The 9,376-nt window shown below is 44.9% G+C and overlaps 1 protein-coding gene across 1 annotated transcript; it reads left to right on the top strand.

The window, feature by feature from the left end:
• The first annotated feature begins 256 nt into the window (after positions 1 to 256).
• LOC149178430 (small ribosomal subunit protein uS2m-like) lies at positions 257 to 3,393 on the top strand. The gene has a single exon (XM_089423653.1). It carries the CDS (start codon positions 1,210 to 1,212, stop codon positions 1,927 to 1,929), a length of 720 nt encoding a protein of 239 aa, XP_089279779.1. The 5' UTR covers positions 257 to 1,209; the 3' UTR covers positions 1,930 to 3,393.
• The last annotated feature ends 5,983 nt before the right edge of the window (positions 3,394 to 9,376 follow it).

Here is a 9,376-nt window from a genome sequence, read left to right as displayed (position 1 = left end):
ATGGGAGCTAAGGTCGCTAGCGTTCTAAACCCGAGAGTGCCGAACTCCCACTCGACTTCGGCTCCGGGGCTGATTAGAGCCGTTTTCCCGCCGAGCTGGGCGGAATGAATGACCAGCAGCCACTGAATTACTGGCCCACTTCTCTTATTTATTGGCAGCGAAGAATCACCAGCAGCCACTTCTCTTACTGGCTCGGTCGAAAAGGGCAGAAAAGCATAATGACTGCTATAATGAATGACGTAATTACGTATATAATTTATGCATTGTCCGCTAAAGCGCAATTCAATATATAAAGAATGAAAGCGCAATTCAATATATAAAGAATGAATGCATAATGACATATATAATAGCAACATTTTTTGTCTTATCTCTCTAGTGACTTTATTATACGTAATTACGTATATAATAAGGGTTCATAGGTTTCCCGTTATCTCTTTCCATCTTCCTTGCTCTCCCAAAGCCAGCCAACCAGGTTCATTACTAACGAGCGTAATCAGGACTATGGTAGGCAGTAGGTAAGGGGCGAGTGAGCGTGTTATGGCACTAAGACAGACAGGTAGATCCTTCCTTGATGCTTATTGGGTGGCCCCTCTCAAATAAGTAACTAAAGGGTGGTCGAGCCTGCTTGCGCATCCTTACCAGCAGCCACTGAATTACTGGCCCACTTCTCTTATTTATTGGCAGCGAAGAATCACCAGCAGCCACTTCTCTTATTGGCTCGGTCGAAAAGGGAAAAAATGCATAATGACATATATAATATATGCATTGTCAAAGGATTGACCTTATCAACTCGTAGCGGTCCTTGCACTCGGAAGCGCAAGACCCTCCGGACCTTCCTTATTTCCTTGCCTATATTTATGGATTGAAAATACTGTCCATTACGCCTACTTCTCTTCCTGCCCTAATAGTAAGTTACGCCTGCCTTCATTTACGCTTGCTTCTCCTTACTGTCTTATATATTAATTGATAAAGCCAGGAGCGCCGGCAATGTGGTAGTTCTTCCTCATGAGCGAGCGATAAACAGCCAGCCTTCCATATCTAGTCGATCGAGTGATAAAGCATCATGAATTCCATTTATGCATATCCATTTATACATTGATTCTAATATATTACTCTATATCCATATATAGATTGATACTAATGGATATATACCTATATATATAGATATATATACGTAGCTAACCACCTGAGCCAGCTCGAAAGAGGACCATGTACAATCCCCCCAGTTTGGTTCTTCAAAAATCACCGAGTACGAACGCACATCTGGGCCGTCGGGTAGCTGCTCACCATTCCGAAGTATATATATACGGTTCCAGAAATGAAATTGCTATTCCCAATCCAGACAAGACACTTATTTGTTCACGAAACGCTTGTCATTCCATAGGATCTCCCATTCGTGAAAAAGGCCTTTTATTATCCGTAAATACCAATTCGTTATCCGATGATATAGTGGAACAAATGGCTACGAAAATCGATCGAAGCTGTATAAATGATTATCAATGGAGGATCGGGGGTTTTTTGACCAATTCTTCGAGTATGCATCTATTTCCGATTCCGAGAAAGATCCGTCTTTCACGTTCGAGGAATAGGAAGATCAATTTTTTCGGAGGATCCGGCCAACAACCAGATCGTGTAGTAATAATGAATGCAGATAGGGAGTCCTCGGTCATACTCGAAGCTGATCGATTACAAATACCTATCGTATCTTTGGTGGATTCGAATATCCCATTGGGATTATATAGAGGAATAACTTATCCCATTCCAGCGAATGATTCTATACAGTTCGTATATCCATCTCGTAATTCGATCACGAAAACAGTTCCTCCTGAACGGGGAAAAATGCAATGGATGAAGGAGGGGAGAACGACTCATCGATCAACTTCTTCCAATGAGAATTACCATTGCATGCACCAATCTACAAGTCGATGAGATCGGTCGAGTGGTCCCAGTTGGAGATGGGTGTCTGTCTATGGATTGAACAAGATTCCCCATTTGGTTGGAACACCGCTGGTTCGTTCCTAATCGTGGTGGTCGGTACACAGCAGCCAACGTCCCTCCCGACTTACTCGATCTTCTCTTTCCTTACTCGATCTTCTCTTTCATCTTTCCTCGACTTACTCCTGTATCAATACGTTACGCCACCCTCGAAGGTAGAACGAAGATCGGATAGCTTATGCTCTTGCCCAAGCGACCGTGATCCTCTTCCTGGCCTGAAGCTTCCTCCTAGGCAGAGCCCCCGCAAGCAATCCAGCCCAGCTTCGATCTTGATCTCCATTCATCTCCTCTCATTCATCAACCCCCGATCGGCACCTACCTTATGGATGGATGCCGCTTGCCGCCAACCTTTCATGATTCGATCAAACCTTTAGTTGATTCGATCAAACCTTTAGTTGATTCGACCAACCTTGAAAAGAACGTTAGCTTAGAGGTAGGCTATACCTGAAAACCGGAGATAAAGAGAAAACCTTTTGGTACCCGGGAGATAAATGAAGTAAGTGTTCTGTAAGCTGAACCTACCCCATTGCTAGGAATCCCCTACCCGCTTTTCAGTTTATGCCTTAACCTGTATAGTTACCCACCTTCATTATTATACCTGCCCTATCTTGATTAATTAATCAGCGGAGGTACAGCTAGAGATTGATCCGGTATGGCACCGGATCAACCAACCCTTACCCTTGACTTTATTACTGCCTTACCAAACTTAGTGGATGGAGTGCTGCCTGCCTTACTTACCAGCATTGGATCCGATGGAAAGAATCAAAGGGCGGGCTTCATAGAGTCTTGTTGGACGGGGGCGTTACATAACTGCATTCATCAGCCTGGAATAACACTTTAGAGATTCTTCTGGGTACCACTATGCTATGACCTATCCCGCCGAGGTGGATACGATTGGATTTATTAATTTGAACCCACTGGCTAGGAATATACTTACAATGCCTGAACCTCATAGTTATCCACCTGACCTATACCACTTCTTGAATTAATCTCTTATCATGGTTTCCCCATTCTAGGTGTACCATCTCTTATCAAGTGCAGTTAAGGCAGTTAAGAAAGAATATCCTTGAGGAGAATTTACCATCGACAAGGCCACCTTCATAGAAGAGAATTTACCATCCCATAGGCCAGGTTATTATATGTGCCGTGCCATCCATAATCGGGGGAGCAAAGGGAGCAGTTCTCGGCTAATCGACCATCCATCCATCCAGGCATGTCATCCATCCTTCCCATGCCAGGTCTATAGCTGTACCTGACCTCCCTCCTAAGATTCTTCATGAATCCAAGCGGTCTAGGGTTAACAGGTCTAGGTCTGAAGGTAACTATGCAGGTGGGTAACAGGCATTCACTGAAAGGTGGATAGGTCTATTTCTTTCTAGCAATGTAGTTGGTTCTAATTACTTCATTGTATATCGGCAAGGCTCGGCCGGACCAAGAATACGTGGTACCCATAAGGTCCTAGTGGTACCAAGAAGACTTCTTCATAAAGGAAGGGAAGGTAAAGGGGGTTCCTAGTAAAGGTTATAAATGTTTACCCCCTTATCATAATCTGATCTGATCTCATCAGTTCTGGCTGTAATTCATGAATCCATAGGAAAGTTCCAATCCTCCGATCCGACAACTAAGCGGTCTAACTCTAACATAAAGTAAAGGTAAGAGTAAGGTTGATTGATCCGGTGGTTCTGACCTGATAAGAGAAAGGTTAATAGCAGTCCCAACTCAATCACTAAGTGCATTCATGAAGGAGGTGGTATAGTCTAGGTCTCTAGGTAGCAGGTAGTTAGGAGAAACATAAGTAAGAGGGAAGGGTGAGGTTGTTTCATGCTCTGCTCAGAATTCGGAGTGGTGGCCAGCAGGTCTGGATTCGGTATTTTCTATTGAGTGTGGGACGAGGAAACCGATCGAACCAACAAAAGCCACACGAGTCAGCCACCATTCACCTGAAGCCATGAGGCTTTCACCTTGAACCATTAGCCAAGTCCACCTACTCCTACGGCACTAGACCATTGAAAGGTTCTAAGTTCAAGGGACGGAGTCACTCTTTGACTTAATTGGTGCATCAGCGTCAATGCGTGCTTGGCTGCCCCCGTGGTATAGAGGGAGGGAGGAACCTGAAATCCATTACATATCGTGGTCAGGTAGGCGCTTTCTTATCTCGATCCTAATTCTCGACACGGGTTGGTTGGGCCATATCCTTCTTGTTGTTCCCCAATTCCTTGTTGGGATAACATAAACTACCACAGCCCAGACTTCCGACTCTGTCGACCCTTCTCGATCCTCATTCCCGACACGGATTGGCACGGGTTGGTTCGGCCAGATCCTCTTTCTCGACACGACCAGATCCTCCTTGTTGGTTGACGCGGGGCCAGTGACGCGGAGCGAGACCTACCACAAACTCCAGTTCCGTATTGGTAAGTGAGGTCGAGGTATAGTTTATAGAGTATAGACCGAGGAATAGATATAGGGTCGAGGAAGATATCTAGGTCTAGGAAGATATAGGGCTATGGTTTCGTCGAGGGTAAAGAGGTATATGTATGCAGCTCTAGTAAATGAAAACCTCCTTATCGGTTCCCAAACAGACAAGAAGACATCCTTCATCGGTTCACAAAAAGAAGAGAAGGCATCGACACCGGGCATTGCCGGGGGGTCATTGTCGATAGCTGATCATAGCTGATCGCTCATAGTTGATCATAGCCATAGGGTCCAATAGACGATCATAGCCAGTCAGAGTAAGGCAGTCGTTATAGAGATTCAAGCGTCGTACGTAGCCAAAGGCGAATAGTCTTTTATAGATAGGAACTACTTAGCGCTAAGCTAAGCACTATATGGATAAGTCTTGTTATCTATATATATATAACTTAGACCTAAGAAAGATCAATAGTTGGACTGCGAGAAAGACAATCCACTTTCATTCCCCAGATAGGTTGTCCAGATAGGTTGTTGGGTGGAATCCGACTCAATAAAAACTAGGACCGGAGGCGCTCATCCGAGGTACGAGGGTGAGGTTGAATTGAGAAACAACATCAAATTATACAAAGTTGTTGTCATCATCGATTTCAGAGAACTTGTAGCCGTAGTAAGCTCCATGCACTATGTATGGACTGCCTTAAGCCATAACTACTAGCTCTAAAGACTACTAGCCAGAGAATTTCTCATGATGACAAGTTCAACGTATATATGCCAGTATCATATGTAGAGAGGCGATACTTGCTATTGGCTTATACCGGCTAGCAAAGACCTATCACTGGGTGTTTTATCAATTCTGTTCCAACGAAACTGCTTGCCTGGGCAAAACCTGGGATTCTATTTCAAAAGAGGTGCCGTTCCATACCCTTAGTCCTTATAGGACGCTCCATGGAGTTCAAGCAGTAAGGCCCTTCCAGGCCCCGTTCAAGAAGCTTTAAGGTAAGGGCTCCATTAAGGTAATAGCTAGAAGGTCTGGATGGAACTCCCTGAAGGAGGATCTCGGGCTGTTGTACCGTGATTTTAAAAAGAAAGAGAATCAGATGAGACATTGGAACATGACAAGTTATACGTCTATATGCCAGTATCAAATTTGAGGAGTGATTCTCCCGCTTGATCTCGCTGTAGCTCAGGGATTCCGCTTGATTGACCCGATGCGAGTATCCGACCTGATAAAAACGATTTGTTATGGCAACCTGCCATGGTTCCATTAGAAGAAGTTATCGAATCAGTGGAGTTAAAGCACTATGGACTGCCTGGCAGCCTACACGACTAGCACTAAGTACTATTAGCCTTATTAGTCTCCATGCAATTAGGACTATTAGACTGCCTAAGGTAATAGCCTTAGTCCGGTAGTCTTAGCCTGGCAGCAGCCGGTAATAGCGGCACTTTCAACTTGGCAGTTTCCATTGAAATAATCAATCTCTTTCAAAAGGATGCGTAAGCAGGCTTGACCAACGGGAAAGGAAGGAAAGCATAAAGAGTAAGTCCCGCAGGCATCGTTCGTAATTCTAAGGCGAGTAACCCAGGCATGTAACGTTCGTCGTTATCAGGGAATCCCCTAAGTAAGGAAAGCAGTACGTAAAGGAAGCTCGTAAGTAAGGCCAGCGGTTAAGAAGGTAAGCTGCTTCCTCCTCCCGGTCTGTTTTAAATCAAGCTGGTATGTTGTGACGTCAACTTGTGGTTGTAAAGGTAAGCGGTAAGAAGGCAGTAAGCGGTGTTCTTCATAAGGTCCTGCCAGTCTGGTATCGATAAAGCAGTGGGGAAGGGTCCCGGGGAAACCACCACCATTAGGTAGGCTACGTATTAGGCGGCGGGTGCTGGGATGGGAGAAAGCAATGCTATGGTGGCCATTTTAGTTCTAGGGACACTTTAGCACGCTGTAGCCCCACTTTACCCCTGGCACAGGTATGGTATGACCATTCGTATTGATCTGTCTTTTTTTCTCTATCAAAGTGATGGGTTCAGAAATAGATGGATTAGATGCTTCTTCTACCACCAGCAAGCCAGTCAGCCTGCCCACCAGTAAGCAAGCTAAAGAAGCCAGCTCCCCAGCCAGCTAACCATCTATCCATTCATCCATCCCCGGTTCTTATCCCATCCCGGAGAGTGAAAGATCGAATCGATCGGGTCTAAAGCAGCAATACCATTGCAATCCTAGCTTAGCCATCTTGCCTATCCGTTCGAAACGTCGTGAAATGGGATTCTTAATTCAAGAAAACATCACTTTCAAGGTTCAGTTGGTAAGGTCATTCCGTAGCTTTGAACTTATCGCTTGCTGGCTGGTGGGATGGAATGAGATAACTGATTTTGCTAGCTTGGGATATATCTATCGGCTTTTGAACTGGCTAACTGGTGCGGGAAAGAGCTAAACGCACTTGGCATCCTTTAAGGCATGAAAGGCTTGTTCGGCGACATCGTTCCACACAAAGGCATTCTTTTTATGCAAGGAAGTCAATGGGGCTACAATCTACTACCATAACTTTGCACGAATTTCCTGTAGTAGCCAGTAAGACCAAGGAAACCACACAAGCTTTTTCACGCCTTTGGGTGTGGGTAGTTTTTCATAGCCTTCTTTTTCTTGGGATCCACTCACGTCCTTGTCCTACTAATGACGTGACCCAAGTATTATACTTCAAAGGCGCCAAAAGAGGATTTGGAATGTTTGATGAACAACTGGTTATCTTAGATAAGATCTAATTTTCTTAATTAAGGAGCGAAGCCGCTTGTCCCTCCGGGGGGCAAGGACCCGACAGGGGGCTCGACTGATAAGGAGAGGAGTTTCTATTCTATGGAGTTATGTAACTTACTATTTTCTCCTTGGCCTTAATTATTTATTGCTATCTTTAATATACGAGAGACTCCGTTAGAGAAAGACTTCCTAAAGTCAGGGGCAAGATCTATGGAGTTATGTTTTCTCCTTGCACTAGGAAGCGCAAGCCCCTCCGGGACCTTCCATTCTCAAATGAAACTTCTTGCACCTCGAGATCATTACCCCACCAGGAGAGGACCATAGGCATACCTTTGCTTTGAACTTCTTCAGACATATTAAAAGCGGCAACGAAACGAAATTCTCATCCAAAAAGCACATTCCATTATTATCCACCTCCGAAAACCAAATTCTCCGATATCCAATTCTCCGATATCCAAACAACAATTAGAGGGAGGGAAGTGCATAGTTTTTAGGGGAGAGTTAAGCGTTAGTTCCCGATAGGAGTCTTAGATTAGTTACCGATAGTCAAGCATAGTCCGGTTCGGATAGGAGAGCTCAGATAGAAGAGGAGCATTTTCATAATCGAGCATAGTCCGGTTCGGATAGGAGAGCATTTGAGAGGAACAAACGGGACGGGCCAGATAGGAGAGCATAGGACCAACTTTGGGATCAGAGGAAAGAAAAGTGCAAGGGCTAGTTGGGCTAGTTGGACAGGAGATAACAGGGAGGGAGGAGTTACGCCTGGTTCGGAACGGTTCGGACAGTGCACAGGACAGGGCGAGAACAGGGCAGGGAGGGCAGGTAGCAGGACAGGCTTCGTTCCGCCTCTCATGGCCTAGTGTAGCCTCATCAAGGGTGTAGCCTAGTTTATAGTCTAATCAAGGGTTAGACAGTCAAGGAAGGGAAGGGTTAGACCGGGGGGTTACTAACTATACCCCTTAGACCGGATGCGGCATGATCGGATGCGGGATGATCGGCGGATGCAGGATGGCATTCTCAGTATAGATAGCAGCAGCATAGCAGGAGGAGTAGAGGAGGCTAGGTAGGAGAGACTATAGGAAACTAGGAGGAGACTAGGAGGAGGCTAAGAGGAGGGAGGCTAGGAAGAGTATTTATCGCACGTAGGCACGTCATATCATAATAACATATATGAAATATGAAGAAAGAGAAGAAAGAATTGTCTTACCTAATTCTTAACTAAACTAACTGCTACGGCATCTTGATCTCTTGATCATCTACTAGCTGCATACCCTATTATTTGAACCCTATATCTACTAATTCACTAACTGCGTACCCTATATCTTTATATCGAACCCTACCCGCCAATTGAGGTGGACAAACCACAGATTTGAAATTCATATATATAGGCCTACCAAATTCACTTTTAGATACCGGATGCCTAATCACCCAGTTTCTTCAGAGACACCACTTTGAACGATCTTAAGACATCTTTCAATTTCAATTTCAGTTAGCATCGCCATTTGAATTTACAACTTCCGAACGAGGAATGGCAAGTCGGGAAGACAAGTCGGGAAGGTTGTTTAGGGGCGAGTTCAGGGCGAGTTTCAAACGAGTTACCAATAGGATTGGATTTTTTATAACCATGAAGTCCCCTCCGGGAGCCGAGCCATAAGTGTTCCCAAGGGAGAGGAGAGCGAACCAAGCTAACAAGCTTCCAATCCAGCCATCATAGTGAAACGCTCTGAAAAGGCATAGTTCAGTAATAATCAATCACTTGAAAGCCCCCTAATGAATCCATGCGCCATCCAATTATTAAGGAGACTAACAAGCTTGCTTTCCCAGTTCATTCAAAGACTTCCTTGACTGGCCCGGGCGTAAGAGCTGCCTGTCCCGTAAGGATCAATAGCTCTTATTTACCGGTTCATTCAAGTCCTTTGCCCTTGCCTTAAGTTACTGCTTCATCCTAGGACGATGGAGTCACTTCAATACCCTTTGACCAGGAAGGCAAGATCAGTACCAGTAGGGGACAGTATCACAATAACTTACCTTGTTCATACTACCCACCTGCCAGAAAGACATTCTCTCAGCCCTAGAACATGCTTCCCAGGGAATGCTATCAGACCTTAGGAGCAACAGATATCGTTGGATCGTGGGATGGGAATGGGAATTGGAATCGCTTCATGAGCCCTTACCTTCACACCTTGTACCACCCTACTTATTAGATAAGAAGGTTTTGAATTGGAA

The sequence above is a fragment of the Pinus tabuliformis genome, chromosome 4_1 (genome assembly GCF_031772625.1).
Source record: "Pinus tabuliformis cultivar Carrire ecotype Pingquan chromosome 4_1, CPIR1, whole genome shotgun sequence".
NCBI classification, from domain to species: Eukaryota; Viridiplantae; Streptophyta; class Pinopsida; order Pinales; family Pinaceae; genus Pinus; species Pinus tabuliformis.
This window is presented reverse-complemented; position numbering and strand designations above follow the sequence as displayed.

What these genes read in the sequence shown, in the direction of transcription:
- LOC149178430 (XM_089423653.1), top strand. Translation starts at nt 1,210, where the DNA reads ATGTACAATCCCCCCAGTTTGGTTCTTCAAAAATCACCGAGTACGAAC.